Genomic DNA, 16,672 nt, shown 5'->3' on the forward strand with positions numbered 1-16,672 from the left:
TTTTCGGATTTATTTATTTTTTTTGCCTTATATGACCTTAAACAGCTGCATTACGTTCTTCTCAATGCTTCACACGTTACCATGACTATTACTGGAAAATGTACAATGAAAATATTCCTTAATAAATATGGAGTATTGTACTAATAAAAGCCAACCTTGTTTATATCAGCTTTCATTACAGTGGTGTTCACAAGCAACAAACTAATAAAGAGCTACAAATGAGACCTGTTCCTATAAAGCGGTTTATTTGGAATGTAAATGATGATGCATTAGCATGGAGCAGTGGAGCAGGGGAGTAAAGGTTATAGATCGGGAGTTCGGCGCGAGCACCGAAGCGAAGGTTAAGAAGGGGACTTGGGTGGATTGGGCTCTAATCCCTTAATAATTTATAAATCACACATCGCTTCAAATGTCATGTCGCGGAAAGAAATCCCGCTTAAATCCAGCCCTAGCATCTACCCGTGACGTGCTAATAGAGTTTCATATTTGTCGGCAAATCGATAAATGTCATCTATTTAAAGAGAAGTTTTAATCGAGCGATATTTAGGATCAGACATGGAAGGGGGTTTAAAGTTTGGAGCTACCTGCAAGGTGCTGGAGGGAGATATGCAGCATCCAGTAATGGAATATCGATCAAAGTGAGCGCAGCCATTCTCAATGGGACGATTTAAACTATTATCGCCCCCGATGCCCCCCCGTGCCCCTATGCCAATCACATACTTAACTGTAGAAAGCGGCTCTTTGTGACTGGGGAAGGAAATACGGCATTGGATATTAGGGGAAGGTCAACATACATTGGAAGGTGAAAAACACACACACACACACACACACACACACACACACACACACACACACACACACACACACACACACACATATATATATATATATATATATATATATATATATATATATATATATATATATATATATATATATATATATATATATTAAACTAGACTAGTTATCTTGCATCACCTGTGCAGTATTTCAATTCTTACTAAAATATTCCCAATGCAATTGCTGCTGCACAAAGTTTAGCAGTTTGATGCATTTATTCCTGCATTAAATCAGAAAGAAGAGCACGTGCATTCACCTGGATTCTTGTTGAGGAGTAATGGTTCAGTTGGAGAAGGTGTCTCTCTGCCTGAGGGTGAACTGGACATGTTTCCAAACTCCGTGCTCAGTAAAGGCGTCTCGCTGCTCGCTTGAGAAAGTCCGTCTAGCTTTTTACGTGTGAACTTGTGAGGGTCCAGAATGTCCATAATTGAAAAGGAAATTCTATGACCTGTCGTTGTTTTCAGCGAGGGGTCCTGGTGTTCAAACATCTTCAGCCGGATGTCAAATTGACACCAGGACACTTTGGTGGGAAAACGAGATCGCTAGAGGTTTTTTTTAACCTCGGAGATACACTGGCGCGCGCACTCCTCCCCGGTGCGTGGATGGATCCCAGTGTGTGTTTGTGTGCTTGTAGATGAAGAGGTGTGTGAGCTTTTCCCGGTGCGTGTGGGGATGGAGAGGTGGGTGATCTTTTCCCGGTGTGTGTGTGTGTGTGTGTGTGTGTGTGTGTGTTTGGATGGAGGGGTGTGCGAACAGCTTTCGAACAGGCGCGCGCGCTCTCGCGCTCACTCACGTGACGTCACGTGGTCTCTGTTAGTAGAGCTTAAACCAGCCAGCACTTACATTCTTCCACATTTAAATCAATAAGATGCTCCGCTCCACAGGGAGGCGGACTGGCAGGTGGCAGGATGAGAGCAATGAACCGTTTAAAGTCATTTATAGAAATGAAGCCAAATTCACACGTGTCCTCAACATAAGTAAATCAAAGCGTTTGATAAAATAGTTTTTTTAAAGCGTCCAAATAATCTGTGTTGTATGTGTTCATTTGGTGAACGAAAGAAATATTATCAGTAAACTCTCAAAGAACTGAGAATCCTTAAAGGAAAGATGCACAAACGGTTTCCTATGAAGAGCCAAAAATCTATTTTGATATCTGGAAGTAAGTTTCATTAGACGAAACCGTTTTACATTTAAATGAAAGCTGTCATGGTTCCTCATATATGATTACATATTATTGATAGATAAAGAAATGAATGAAAAAGAAAAAAAGAAAAAATAAATTAGTACATAGAAAAAATCTCTATAATTCTATTTTGCTAATAGATTTTTTGCTAATGCATTGTATTTTCAAAGTTTTTTAGCTCAGAAAAACTTGCAGTACAATAAAAAAAACAAAAGCAAAAAAAAGTATTTACAGTGTACAATGTGTAACAGTGGGTAATACAGCCATATGTTTGTAAGATCAGTGACCTGATCAGTGATATTTTTTAAAGACTTTTTCAAATTGTGTCAAATGTTTCTTCCATTTCACTTTAATTTACTTAATTTTTAATCTCAAAATCAAACAACAACAAAAATTGAAATGAGAAAGTTTAATTAAAAATTAAGACCCCCCCCCCCCCCCCTTTTTTTTTTTTTCCCCATTTGTTCATGTATGACATGGTGGACCACATCAATCAGCAGTATAGTATTTGGACAAAGACACCATGGTTTTCCAAGTAGAATCTACCAAAACCCCTGAAAATTATTATATATATTATTATATAAATACTTTTATTGTTCAACCAGTTGTAAAAATAATAACCATCCACTTCCAGTTATATTGCTTTACGTTTCACATATTCACATTCGGAACATTAAAACATTTACATATAAAATTGCATATTTTTTAGAAAAGCTACTTCTTAATTTCATGTCTTAATGGAAGAATCACATATACTTCACATCTATGTGATTCTTGTTTAAGAATGGGTATTCACATAAGGTTTTGTGAGTATTATCTGAAACCATTAATTTTTTTTTTTTTTTTTTTTTATGAAACTACACCGGCAATGAAAATGTTATCATGTGAAAAAACGAAAAGATAAATTAATCTTAATAAAATTCAGTATTATGATGTAGTGCAGGCCAATAAAGGAGTCTTCTAAGAGGGCACATTTCATTTTCATTATTCACAGACTGAATCTTCTACATTTAGCGGTGTGTGCAGATTTTTATTATCTGTTTATCTTGACAGGTAATAGTCCATCTGTACTATATGACTAGTTTTGATCATATTTATGCTGCTGGAACTCAGGTCACCTACATTATGGATCAATAGGCTCAGCGGCTGTCCAACACTGATAAAAAAAAGCCCAATAATGCTTGGTCTCACTAAAGAGGGGTTTAACCATTGGACCATTAAGTTGTGCAACTATACGATTAGGTACCTCACTTACCACACAATGTCTAAAATGCTGTACCTTATATGGCTTTTTATATGGGTGCTTACACTCAATCAGATTTGAACTTGTTTCAGTACACAAGTAGTGAAAAGAAGTGGATCAATATCTTGGCTTATATCCAGTTAACATGAAACAGAAAGTAGAAATAATGAAATATTAGAAAAATGGATCTAGAAAAAAAAAAAAAAAAAGAAAAAAATACCAGTCAATCCACTAGGATATTACATTTGTATAAAAAAATAGTATATGGAACATGGTTTTATGTGTTATGAATGTTGTGAACTGCTAATGAGCTACTGTTGCCCATTTTTAGCAGCAACTTAAATTTAATTGAATTTAAATTGTATTTTAACTTGAATCAATTTGGAAGAAGTGTATGTAAATAATTATAACGTATATAGTAACAACTAAAGTTTAATTACAGCCTGTCCCATGCATTTCACTTATATTGCAGGATACTTCACTTCACTTACGTTACAGACAGATTTAATCGCCTGTCAGATAGGGTTTTGTTCTTCCTCCTTTTCCAGTAGGTGACCACCATGTTTTTTGAATGTAACCTGGAAAAAACATGAGCCAGTCTGTCCCCACTGAGTCCTCTGTTTGTCTTCATTAGCATATGCAAGACTGGTAACTGAGAAACTCCATATGAATGAGCTCTTATTGGTGGTTTACAACTTCCTCTCTGTGGCCCACACCGCACACATGTTTGTTTACACAGGGATAGGAAACAAAAGTGTGTCCTAGTAACAATGCAGATACAGGTATTGTTAGTACAAAAGTTGCAAGAGGAAAAGGAGGCTGCCTAAAAGAGCAGCAGCTGCTGCGAGCAGTTATGTCCACAAAGAGATGCTCAAGGCAGCAGAGATCAGAGGAGCTCACAGACAGGGATTGAGGGTGCCTGTGGAGTGGGCACACTTATGGACGAAGCCTCCCACCGTTTCTGAGTTCCCACTTCCATAAAATCAGTGGCACACCAGGAAGACTGGAGCAGTCTGCTAAACATCGGATAATTTGTGTAATGGTGGGATTCACATCACTGGGTGGGATTCCATTCACAGACAGAGCTATTCCCTTTGTCAACCCATGTTCCCTCTGTTCATGTACAAAGTACATTCAGACAAAAGAACAGAGGGCCCACCGTGTCTGTCTTTTAAAGTCCGAAACATCAGCACAAGAAATTCTGAGGGATCTTTCCTGTTTTCTTTGATTGAAATAGAAAGACAAGTAGACACTTTTCATTTAATTTAATTTCTAAATGGTTTGTCTACGCTGTTGACGTCCTCGGTAGTACATCAACAGCATAGACAAACCATTTAGCAGAAACATAAATAAATAAATTTGCCTGGTTAAATGATCATATAATTAACATGAATATGGAGATCATTGGAGATTCTCTTACAGTCCTCTAATACTAATGAAAAAAATAAACATTTGAAGGTGTTGAGGTGGGTACAAGGTCAGCTTCATTGCCCCATAATTGTCCTAGCACTTCTAGTTGTTTAGCGGTGACTCTAATGAGGGCTCTCCGCTGCGTCCGGGATGGCTGAGCGCTTCTGCCAGATGCTGACATGGAGCAGATGTGGAAAGTCGCTGAGCGATCTGTTAAAGGGCCGCATCATTGCAGGAGAGGATAATTACACCGAGGGACTCTGTCATTCCCTCACTAACGGACCACCACTTGTGCCTACACCCATCCATACGCACACAAATTCACAGACAGAGGTCAGTTTGCCTACTTTAATAACTACTGTGAAAAGGTTTACGAGGATTGTGAGAAATGGAAAAAAATGAAAAGTGTGATAATTGTATTTTAGTTTGAAGGACAATCAGGAAATTACTTGTTTTTAAAAGTTAAGACTTTGTCATTAGCCTTCATGTGTCACCTAAAGTGTCAGTGCTCTGAAGACACAAGTACATTTGTCACTCTAAAGAGTCATTCACACACATGGCTTGTATTATGTGTTTAAAGGAATTATTGGAAAAGGCAAAGTTTAGAACAGAGAGTAAAATAAAATAATCATATTATTAAGAGTAAACACAAATTCATATTTGTACCTACCCTGTACAGCATCTTTGGATACAGTCCTAAGGCAGATGTGAGATTCTGTCTGTCACTTGCTGCATTAATTCCTCATTGTTCTCAGAAGGTCGTGTCACAATTCATTAATGCCTAACGAGTCCCCCTTGTGCCACCTGCATGCCTTCCCTCCATTGCCCGTTAAATTAGGAGTAACTCTCACACTCGCTGATCTCAACAATGAGGATGCATTCTGCATGTAAAGGTAGGGTTATTAGTTACATTGTTTAAATAGGCCACTTTAAAGCCAGAGGAAAGCTAACTTTATGAAGGGCAATTAAGCACTAACCATAATTGATAATTCATCCTCTTTACAATTAGACAATATAAATAATATGTCTGGGATTAATGGTTATGAGTGTTAAGAGGGAGCGATGCACGGCAGAACTGGCCAAGCATGGCTGATTGAATGAAAGGAAGCAGAGCCAGATTCATCTCTATTTGAGAACGAAACAGATTGTGTTTGTCCCTTTAACACACACCGCTTCACTCTCTACTAACCACACCATGCATCCTACTGCCCTTGGTGTTCATGTTTCTAGTTCTGAAAAGTTCTGTACTCGTAGCAATTTTGTCAGTTCATTGGTTCATGTGTAAATCTTAAGCCCCAGGCATATTATTATCTTAAGGATGTTATTCCCGTTAGAGCATATTTTACTAATCAATAATTACATGGCTGCTAAAAGGTAAGATTAGCAAAAAAAAGACAAAATTTTCTAATCGGCAATATAGTTTATAGACAATAAGTATGAGAGCAATGAATGTAAGCTGAAGCGTTCAAAAGGGTTCAAGAGGATAGTGATGTTCTTGCCTTGATATCCATGTACTTGAAAAAATAAAGAAAAGTTTCTCCAGGAATTTATACCTTTTGGGATGAAGCCAATAGAAAGCAGTAGAGCATATAGAATATCTTCACTGTGTGATGCTAAAACCGTCACAAATAGACCTTTGCTCATTGTCTAGTCTTTAAATGTTATATTTTTGTATCATGTTATTTTTATTACTAATTACTACTTAGTTAGCCAATGCAATTTATTTTGCATTTTAAGTTGGGCCTTTAGTCCTGTGATACTCCAGATGTTCCATATGCTCATTAATTTAGGTTCAGGACACAGTTATTGTATTGTAATTCTTGTACAAAGTTGAGTAATTTTGCAGCTAGCTTTGTTAAAATATTGTATTAATATTTATTAACATAAACATATTGTCCTTTCCTAACATACATACTGTTTACAAAGTATTTGTTATATTTTTAAGCCATCCTTTTCATAACAGTCACATGCATGTAAAACTAACCGGCTCATAATAGCTTCATAGGCAACATGTTATCCAGTGATACTTTAGCCTGCACTCTATGTGAAAATGGCAGGTAACTACACACTACACTACACATCACAGATCATCAAAGATTCCATGTAATGACACTAATGCCAAAGAAGTATTTATTTGTCCATCGCATTGCAAACTTTCCTATCACTTTACTGAGGTCTCTGGCACACAGAAGATCATTTCAGACATGCACTGCAATCGAATATATTGATTTCAAAAAGCTTCTATTTAATTGCAATTCATTTTTGAGTCTGTATAAAAGCTGCTCATTAATAGTTTTAGAGAAGCCTAACTATGCTAACTTCGCTATCATGGGCTGTTTAGACAATCATTTTTGCTACTTCTGTAGCGCTGGTCTCTAATGACTTCAGTGTAATTGCTACAGTGAAAGGTGGATCTGTGAAATCTCGCTAATCAATAAAGTCTTCATCGCCTGCTTCCCCTGTGATTTCCCCTCATTTCTATCCTAATTGCTCTTTTTCATCTGACAAGGTTCTGTGCCGTGAGCAGTGTGTGTGTGTGTGTGTGTGTGTGTGTGTGTGTGTGTGTGTGTGTGTGTGTGTGTGTGTGTGTGTGTGTGTGCTTATGTTGTGTGCCCCTGTGTGATATGTTTCATTCTAACTCTCTATCTCTCTTTGGCCTTTGGACTGCTAAGTACTTTACCAAACCCACATTACTGATGCATGGAATTTAATTTATAGTAGCACCACATACCATGTCAAAATATCAAATTGATCAAAAATCATATCGCTCTTAATTCCTTAGTCTTAATCACTCCGAGCTCATATACAATATAGGGTGTGCATAGGTTTACTAACTATTTTAAAAATCTCCACTGTAATGGACAGGGCATCTCTTGTTAATAAGGGTTACAGTTAATGCAGATTTTTCTTAATTACTCTACCGAGCCACTTAAAAGCCATAAAACCAGGCAAGTTTTATTGAAAGGTTACTAAAAAAGAACATTAAAGGGTGTCACAGTGGTTTGGTGGGTAGCAGTGCTGCCTCACTGCCCAGAATTCGATTCTGAAATCAGGTCCCTGCCTGTATAGTGTTTCCTATGTTCTTCAAATTTCTATGCAGGTTACCAGTGGGTTACCTCTTGTGTACTCTTACAATTCAAAAACATGCATGTAGGCAACCAGACAAGTGGCTCCTTAGTCTGTGTGTGTGTGTGTGTGTGTGTGTGTGTGTGTGTGTGTGTGTGTGTGTGTGTGTGTGTGTGTGTGTGTGTGTGTGTGTGTGTGTGTGTTGGACTGACACATTCACGATAAATTCTGTTGTTGTACGATACTGAAATAGTGTAAGGATACAGTGTAACCCTGGCCTGAACGAAACACTTACATGTTAAAACATCTAGATATTGAAGGTATTAGGTAACACCCCACAATTATTTAAATTGTGCTTATGTAATGTCAAAGTTTACAGCATTCTAACATAGAAAATTTAGACACCATAACCCTGTTCACCTTGGTTTGAAATGTACGGTTCACACAGCTCTCATCATATGATCTGGCAAACAAAGAATTATGGACCCAATTAAGCCAGAGAGAGAGAGATGACCATCAACGCTCTGTGGTCCACCCCCACCTACTAGAAGTTGACCTTTGGGATTTTTCTTGCAAGGAGAGCAAACTCACCTCGCTGTTTAGCTTGTGTTTGTTTGTGTGTGTGTGTGTGTGTGTGTGTGTGTGTGTGTGTGTGTGTGTGTGTGTGTGTGTGTGTGTGTGTGTGTGTGTGTGTGTGTGTGTGTGTTTGGGGGGGTATTATGTGGTGCTAAATGGGCGCTTATGTGTAGTGATGCTTGCACAACCCATCCTGTCACTCTGGGGCATATGGGATTGACTGTCCATTTCCCTTGAGAATGAGCACAATGCTGATTTATTACCAGTAAAGGGCAATGATCTCTAAAGGAGGCTAATTTAGTCCCTGGTTTTGTGAGTGTGTGTGTGTGTGTGTGTGTGTGTGTGTGTGTGTGTGTGTGTGTGTGTGTGTGTGTGTGTGTGTGTGTGTGTGTGTGCCTATGAGCATGATGACTATGGACTGAAGGTCAAAAAGAGAGAAATTCTTTTTAGTCATTGCTGTCTCTCAAACTTTCTCTGTCTGTGTGTTTGAAATAAATAAAATTAAGCTTAATGTAACCAGGTGATAGTACTTTTAGGCTAATTTATATATATATTTATAAAATACATACCACTTTCTTCTTTGGAAAATTAGCTCTTGCGAAGCTGGGTCATTTTATCCGACAGTGCTGATGGTGTTTGACTTACGGCCCTATATAATTCATGGCCATTCTACAGCGAAAACAACTCATCCTCAGTATTACAAGCAATACATCTCCAAGGAGAAATCTTTATCGACATTTCCCATTACCACCTCTTCAACTTTATAGAGTCCATCATAAATATCCACTCCAGTTCAAAATCTGGATGGTTCTGGGCAGGATGAAGAGATCAATTGTCAGATGTGTTGAGTTAGTGTCAGAGTCGGAGGGTCATACAGACTGTAAAATAGACTCTCCAACTTTCTCAAGGAGACTTCGATGACTGCATTTGAGACAGGTTCCAGTTCTTATTATGACAGAAAGGGTCAAAATGGATATTTGGATTGCTTACAGGACACTGTCCCTGCAGAAAAATCCAGCCTGGCCTGAAGTTGGGATGGATGGAAGGTTTGAAAGCTGACATGAAATTTCAGAATGACTGATTCTAATAGTGCATTGTACACTTCTTGAATTTTTACAAGGCAAAAAAAAATCTCTAACAATTGTTGATCAAACACGGTCTAACAGTTTGACCAGCCCGGTTGATCATCAGAGTATACTGGATTTGTTCGCAGGTGTGGCGTATATGGTCTACCAACTGTCACAAACGCATTTTCATTTAAACTTGTACTTTCTGGATGTTTAATATTTTGTTCCATACTGGTTCATTGAATAAAATTGGATGAAGAGGGACACGTGTTTGTATAGGTTTAGGTGTATCAGTCACATTAGACTTGTGTTTTCACTGCTTCCTGGTCAGGTTAACAGTCGGTATGTGCCAATCTGAAATCAGTGGTCTGTATTTTGGGAATGTCACCTCCCGCGTTATCAGTTTAACCACCTTTCCAGATTAAATGAATCTACAGCACAATCACACTCCCAAGTAGACGAGCACGCCTCTGAGGAAACGGTGTTAGCGGCGTTAACGGAAATTCCGCAGCCAGCCAATCAGCATGCGCTTTGAATGCATAGCCGGGAAAAGCGCTCAATGACACGCGCCGATCTTCCGGAAGTCGAGCCTCCGAGCAGGTCGCGTTGCCAGTAGAGCCGTGCGCGAGTCGAGTCGAGCCGAGCCGAGCCGAGGCGCGCGCCAGAGGCTGCCGCAGAGAGCTCGATATACTACTGCTAGTCTTATTTTTCCTCTATCTGTCTCAGGAAACCGATCACACCTTTTAATTTTTTTTTTTACAAAGGAGTTTTAATGTTTTTGCGAAATCAAGGACATTATACAGGTAAACATTTTTTTCGCCTCGTCCCTCAGATCACAGAGAAGAGGCTCGGTGTCAGGGCCAGTCTGAAGTCTTTTCCTGCTCTAGCCTGCGATGTAATTGCGTGTGTGTGTGTGTGTGTGTGTGTGTGTGTGTGAGCGTGAGCGGTACAGATGCAGGCGACAATGCGATTACTTGCTAATTCCTGGTCAATTACTTAGGCGACGACCATTTTTTCCCCCGTGCTATTATTTTCTGTCTAGACTTTCCACATAAAACATTCAAGGCTTAAAATGGTGGCACGTGGTAACCTCACCATCGAGACAGCTGTGAGTGCCTGTATTCCATTCGTGTGCTCCAGTGGAGATGGAGATGTCTAAAAATGTTCTCTCCTTGCAGTGTACTGTATAATTGTCTGAAACTGCACATGGTAGTGTGAAAGGCGAACGATTTTCAGATTTGTTTGATTTCATGTTGGGTGATCTTGTGATTGCAGGGTGGTCGAGGCATGACACTAACCAGGGGCTCCTTCACTTACTCAACTGGGGAAGAGTACAGTGGTGAATGGAAAGAAGGCAAGTCATTCTTCCCCTGTAGCCCTTGCTTCTCTATTCTACTCAACTCCTGCTCTTGTAGGCTGTGATAATATCATTCTGATCTCTTGATATCTGTATGCATTGTACCGAATTCAAAATTAATGTCAACAGCATGTGCGGTATACGATTGCTTTATATTCTATACTACAACGTCATGAAATTGTACAAAAAACAAATCAGTCAAATGCCAAAAGGCAAATATTTTCCTTTTCATGGTCGTAACAACAACTTATGGGTTAGAAAATGAGCAAGAATTTGGCAAATATAGTAGACCTCTCTCTCTGCTATCAGCCCTGGTTCCTTGAGCTTGTTATCTGGAGTGTATTGCTCATAGTGTACTGCTCATATAACTCCCAAATACTTGCCAAAAAGCTCTGTCTTAGCCACCCTCTGACTCAGTCCCTCAAGATTTCCCTCTGACAGCTTTCAAAAGCTTTTAGTGGATTACTGTTGTGAATTTCAGTAAGAAATCTCCTGACTGAAGTAGCATGGGAAACAAGGCAAAAAGAAAAAAAAAAACGAATTATTCACACCATGCTATTGGAAAAAGCACCACTGAACATTTCATCACAATGCGTATTAACACGTATTCCAAAGTACCTTATGTCTTCTATACAGGAAGGAGACATGGTGTAGGGCAGCTGAAGTTCTCTGATGGCACTTGTTACAAGGGTCACTTTGAGAATGGCCTGTTCCATGGCTCTGGGGTCTTAATGTTCCCCGATGGATCCAGGTGAGATATGAAAACAGATTGCAATCCTCAGGCAACATAGTGATATTTAAATATGATATTTAGTTAACAATTCGTTGTTAACATAGAGACTTGATACTTATCAAACAGGTATTCCTCATAAATAGTTTTAAGGACTTGTGTCTGTTGTATGTGTGCAGTAAAAATCATTCTGTCACTTTTCAATTCAAGGTTTGAAGGTGAATTTGCCCAAGGAAAATTCCAAGGTGTTGGAGTGTTTAGCAGATTCGATGGGATGAAGTTTGAAGGAGAATTCAAAAATGGGCGTGTAGAAGGACATGGTATTCAAGAATTCTAAAGTCAATAATTTGAAAATGATGTGTAAATATTAGTTCATTGTGAATACCAGTATATACATTGAGGAAAATAAGTATCTGAACACCCTGCTATTTTGCAAGTTCTCCCACTTAGAAATCATGGAGGGGTCTGAAATTGTCATCGTAGGTGCATGTCCACTGTGAGAGACATAATCTAAAAAAAAAAAATCCAGAAATCACAATGTATGATTTTTTAACTATTTATTTGTATGATACAGCTGCAAATAAGTATTTGAACACCTGAGAAAGTCAATGTTAATATTTGGTACAGTAGCCTTTGTTTGCAATTACAGAGGTCAAACGTTTCCTGTAGTTTTTCACCAGGTTTGCACACACTGCAGGAGGGATTTTGGCCCACTCCTCCACACAGATCTTCTCTAGATCAGTCAGGTTTCTGGCCTGTCGCTGAGAAACATGGAGTTTGAGCTCCCTCCAAAGATTCTCTATTGGGTTTAGGTCTGGAGACTGGCAAGGCCACACCAGAACCTTGATATGCTTCTTACAGAGCCACTCCTTGGTTATCCTGGCTGTGTGCTTCGGGTCATTGTCATGTTGGAAGACCCAGCCTCGACCCATCTTCAATGCTCTAACTGAGGGAAGGAGGTTGTTCCCCAAAATCTCGCAATACATGGCCCCGGTCATCCTCTCCTTAATACAGTGCAGTCGCCCTGTCCCATGTGCAGAAAAACACCCCCAAAGCATGATGCTACCACCCCCATGCTTCACAGTAGGGATGGTGTTCTTGGGATGGTACTCATCATTCTTCTTCCTCCAAACACGTTTAGTGGAATTATGACCCAAAAGTTCTATTTTGGTCTCATCTGACCACATGACTTTCTCCCATGACTCCTCTGGATCATCCAAATGGTCATTGGCAAACTTAAGACGTGCCTGGACATGTGCTGTTTTAAGCAGGGGAACCTTCAGTGCCATGCATGATTTCAAACCATAACATCTTAGTGTATTACCAACAGTAACCTTGGAAACGGTGGTCCCAGCTCTTTTCAGGTCATTGACCAGCTCCTCCCGTGTAGTTCTGGGCTGATTTCTCACCTTCCTTAGGATCATTGAGACCCCACGAGGTGAGATCTTGCATGGAGCCCCAGTCCGAGGGAGATTGACAGTCATGTTTAGCTTCTTCCATTTTCTAATGATTGCTTCAACAGTGGACCTTTTTTCACCAAGATGCTTGGCAATTTCCCCGTAGCCCTTTCCAGCCTTGTGGAGGTGTACAATTTTGTCTCTAGTGTCTTTGGACAGCTCTTTGGTCTTGGCCATGTTAGTAGTTGGATTCTTACTGATTGTATGGGGTGGACAGGTGTCTTTATGCAGCTAACGACCTCAAACAGGTGCATCTAATTTAGGATAATAAATGTAGTGGAGGTGGACATTTTAAAGGCAGACTAACAGGTCTTTGAGGGTCAGAATTCTAGCTGATAGACAGGTGTTCAAATACTTATTTGCAGCTGTATCATACAAATAAATAGTTTAAAAATCATATTGTGATTTCTGGATTTTTTTTTTTTTTTTAACATTATGTCTCTCACAGTGGACATGATGATGATGATGTCCCACTGCTTAAGCTAAGAATTATTTGCTATATGAGGGCATATGAACACATTAAAATGGCAATTCGGCATTAAGAAAGTGTCTTTTACTACATATATATATATATCAGTTAAATTCTATTTTTGCATACCCAAGCTTGTTAAAAGCCATGATACTGACCCCCTGGAGCAGAGTGGGTTAAGTGTCTTGTTCAGAGGCCCAAAAGTGGCTGGGAATTTAACCCTTCAACTTTTCTGATCAGAAATCTAGAGCCTTAACCACTGAGCTTTTTCTATAGTGTGCATGACATTTGATGGCTTCATTAATTGTTTCAAGAGAAATTTATTATTATTATTATTATTATTATTATTATTATTATTTTAAGTTTTATAATATGAATAAATAAGGATACTGTTTGTTGTTTTGGCTTCCGTTGCAGGCTTGCTGACATTTCCGGATGGTTCCCATGGTATTCCACGGAACGAAGGGATCTTTTCTGACAACAAGCTGCTGAAGCGGGAGAAGAGCCAGGCGGTGGTGCAGAGGGCCCGGAGCTCAGCTTGCACTGCACGCAGCCTCTCCGTATGATCGACACACTAATAGTTTGATAATCACCATACTGCTGCTCTCAGATCAGCTTTCCAAACACTACTCCTTCTGCAGAGGTAAAGATCGAGCATGAAACTGATTCAGGATCTGCACACTTTCTGCTCTCTTTCACATGGGCATTACAGCAGACCCTCAAGAATGGATAACAGGGTTTCCTTTCCTTCTGTCTCTCAGTGCTGGTCTGTTTTCGATACCTCTAGTTTAATATCATATAGAAAGAAAAAAAAAAAACTGGGCAAGGTTATTATTGCTGCATCAATGTGAACTATTTCATCTTCGATATCGAGAAACCAAAGTCGCCATCAACAACATGGGGCTACTGAGTGTTTAAAATGAGGAATCTGTCTAAGTGTGAATTTGTTTGCCTTTGTGAAACTGTAATTGTGTACCTTCTTAATTATGTATTTATTTATTGAACATTTTTGTTTATTTAAATGTTATAATCAAGCACTTTTAAATTTTTGGTGAAAACCATCTGAGAAACAATCTTGAATATAAATTCAAAATATAATATCTGCATTTGTATATACCTCATGGAAAAAAACATCATATATCCAGTATTGATGTTTGAGATAATCAGAAGCCTATACACTCGGTGGACATATTTTAAGTACACAGATTAGGATATGATTTTAAAATTAAAGTCTGGACAGTGCAAGAGTCCATGCAGGTGATCCTCTTGAATGTGTGTACTATCACCAGTGTGTATCATTTATCTTCATGCACTTTCTCTGGTATTTTCTTAATACATGTATAGATAAAAAGGTGTCGTCAGTCAACTAATGACTAATTAGTACTGTAACTGCACTGAAAAAGCATGTATCTGATCATTTTTATAAGAACGGTAGAACAAGCACTAGGAAGTTCGCCTCTTTACCTTCAGCATTATAGTATTCATTCAGTAATGGTATGTGTACATAAAGTGTATCTACTAAGAATCAACAATCATTGGTGAAGTCCATTGAGCCTTATGTCAGTAAGAGTATTCAGATTATCACTCAGTTCATGTAATAATTTATTTTTAGCATTTAAGTGCCAGAAAATGGAAAAAACACTCAAAAGCAGGCAATGGTCAAGGGGAGGAACAACTAGATTTTGAAAACAGGGACAGGTTTGTTTTTATTTTAGTGGAAACTACTACAATTGTTACCACTGACAAGTTATTGTTGTTATGGACTTATACTGATACAATGCCTAGATACTGATTGCAAACTATAGTTATTTGTGTATGCATTTGTAAACATATAATACACAATTACAATGTTTCTTGCTTATTGTTTAATTAGCAAACTGTAGTTACACTGTTTTACCATGTGCATTGTGCAAAGCTGTACTCATTACTGTATCTATACTTTTGACACCAAAATGTATATTAACTTTAGTATTTACTTGAAAAGTTTGGAGAGAGTGAAAATGTAAAAAAAAAAAAAAAAAAAAACTTTCCCTAACAGGAAAAACCCAACAGGAATTAAAAATAAATAATAAGGTGCTAAGTAAGTGTTTTATTTGCTGAATCCCTCAACTCCTGAACAAACATTAGTTGCAAATACAATAGACTTGTAGACATAATTTTTGATCGACAGCTAAATATGACAAATTTTCTAATTAATAAAATATAATTGAAGCATTATATTTTATGTTTTTACGGCAGATTATCAACAGATGCTTTGTTTCACCAGTCTCCTATAGTAACCTTATAATGTCTGGAGAAATCACAGGTCTGCGTTGGGGCAGGACAGGGTTTATTTCACACAATAGCTCCCTCTAGTGGTCATACAGACAGCTTACAGAATTGGGCAAAATTTACAGTAGACCCAAAATTCTAAGACAATCCATCTGTATTTTTTTTATGTATAATTATATATAATTTTTTATTGTATTTTATTGATTTTAAATGCCTTTTTTTTTGTAGTCAATATAAGTACAGTGCTGAAACTGGCAGTCACTTTTTCATGATGAGAATCTCAAAAAACATCTGGTTCAAGAGGATTGCAAAAATTACAATGCAAAAAAAGGTTCATACAAATCTTCTAATTTAGACAATTCCAAATTTTAGGCAAAACTGTTCATTCATCAAAGGAAAATTGATGAATGCAAAAGGAAAATCAATGCTATTCCAGGCAGCCTAAAGCTTGCATGAATGTTTGAACAAATGGTGGTGGAAATCAATCTCTCGCCATGGACAAACTGCCAAAAGAGTCTAAAAGTCACATGTAATGTAAGTAGAGCCACATACTGAAATGTCTGCTCTCTAAAACCCTCTTTAGTATGTAGTGTAGATGTCTTTTTTCTATGTAATGTTTACAAAAGCATCCCACAGATTAATCTGCACACGTTGTCTCTGGCCAGTCGGCACTTGACATATTTGGGGATTGAGCAGAGGGAATCTTTCTCTAAATTTCAAATAAATATTTTAAAGTCTCATAAGGCTGATTCATTGGGCTGGCAATGGTACAGTATATCCATGTCACTTGGGGAAACTGGTAAACCCCTGATAGTAACCGGAAACTATGCACTAATACCTCTTCACAAAGCCTACTGTTAAGTCAGGGACAAAACAGAAATCCTAACCCTGATTTATGTGTGTCCCTAGAACATGACATATTTATAAAAGATGGCCAGCACATTTATACTTTAATGCAGTTAACGTTGACTGTGTAAACATGATTTTGAAAACTTTGATCACA

At 38.4% G+C, this 16,672-nt stretch overlaps 2 protein-coding genes across 3 annotated transcripts in view; one reads left to right on the top strand and one right to left on the bottom strand.

Moving 5' to 3' along the window:
* The window catches only part of nkx1.2la (NK1 transcription factor related 2-like,a), a 2,831-nt gene extending 1,216 nt beyond the window's left edge, over window positions 1-1,615 (bottom strand). The window contains exon 1 of the mRNA XM_083540646.1: window positions 1,097-1,615. Within this exon, the coding sequence (XP_083396772.1) occupies window positions 1,097-1,328 (232 nt within the window). The 5' untranslated portion in view covers window positions 1,329-1,615. The remainder of the gene's footprint in view (window positions 1-1,096) is intronic.
* An 8,373-nt stretch (window positions 1,616-9,988) lies between these two features.
* Window positions 9,989-15,478, top strand: morn4 (MORN repeat containing 4). Of its 2 annotated transcripts, none has more exons than XM_083540670.1 (6): window positions 9,989-10,188; window positions 10,661-10,739; window positions 11,379-11,493; window positions 11,683-11,792; window positions 13,816-14,580; window positions 14,656-15,478. In XM_083540670.1, exons 2-5 carry the CDS (start codon window positions 10,673-10,675, stop codon window positions 13,962-13,964), a joined length of 441 nt encoding a protein of 146 aa, XP_083396796.1. In that variant the 5' UTR covers window positions 9,989-10,188; window positions 10,661-10,672; the 3' UTR covers window positions 13,965-14,580; window positions 14,656-15,478. The 2 variants fall into 2 exon arrangements, with proteins under 2 accessions (XP_083396796.1, XP_083396795.1); XM_083540669.1 differs by having other exon boundaries at window positions 10,024-10,188; window positions 10,661-10,743; window positions 11,383-11,493.
* The last annotated feature ends 1,194 nt before the right edge of the window (window positions 15,479-16,672 follow it).

This window comes from Silurus aristotelis (assembly GCF_946808225.1).
Source record: "Silurus aristotelis genome assembly, chromosome: 4".
Taxonomy (NCBI): Eukaryota; Metazoa; Chordata; class Actinopteri; order Siluriformes; family Siluridae; genus Silurus; species Silurus aristotelis.

What these genes read in the sequence shown, in the direction of transcription:
- morn4 (XM_083540670.1), top strand. Translation starts at nt 10,673, where the DNA reads ATGACACTAACCAGGGGCTCCTTCACTTACTCAACTGGGGAAGAGTAC. An exon ending in CAGTGGTGAATGGAAAGAAG is followed by an intron (nt 10,740 to 11,378) that starts GCAAGTCATTCT and finishes TCTTCTATACAG; the next exon opens with GAAGGAGACATGGTGTAGGG. An exon ending in TGGGCGTGTAGAAGGACATG is followed by an intron (nt 11,793 to 13,815) that starts GTATTCAAGAAT and finishes CTTCCGTTGCAG; the next exon opens with GCTTGCTGACATTTCCGGAT.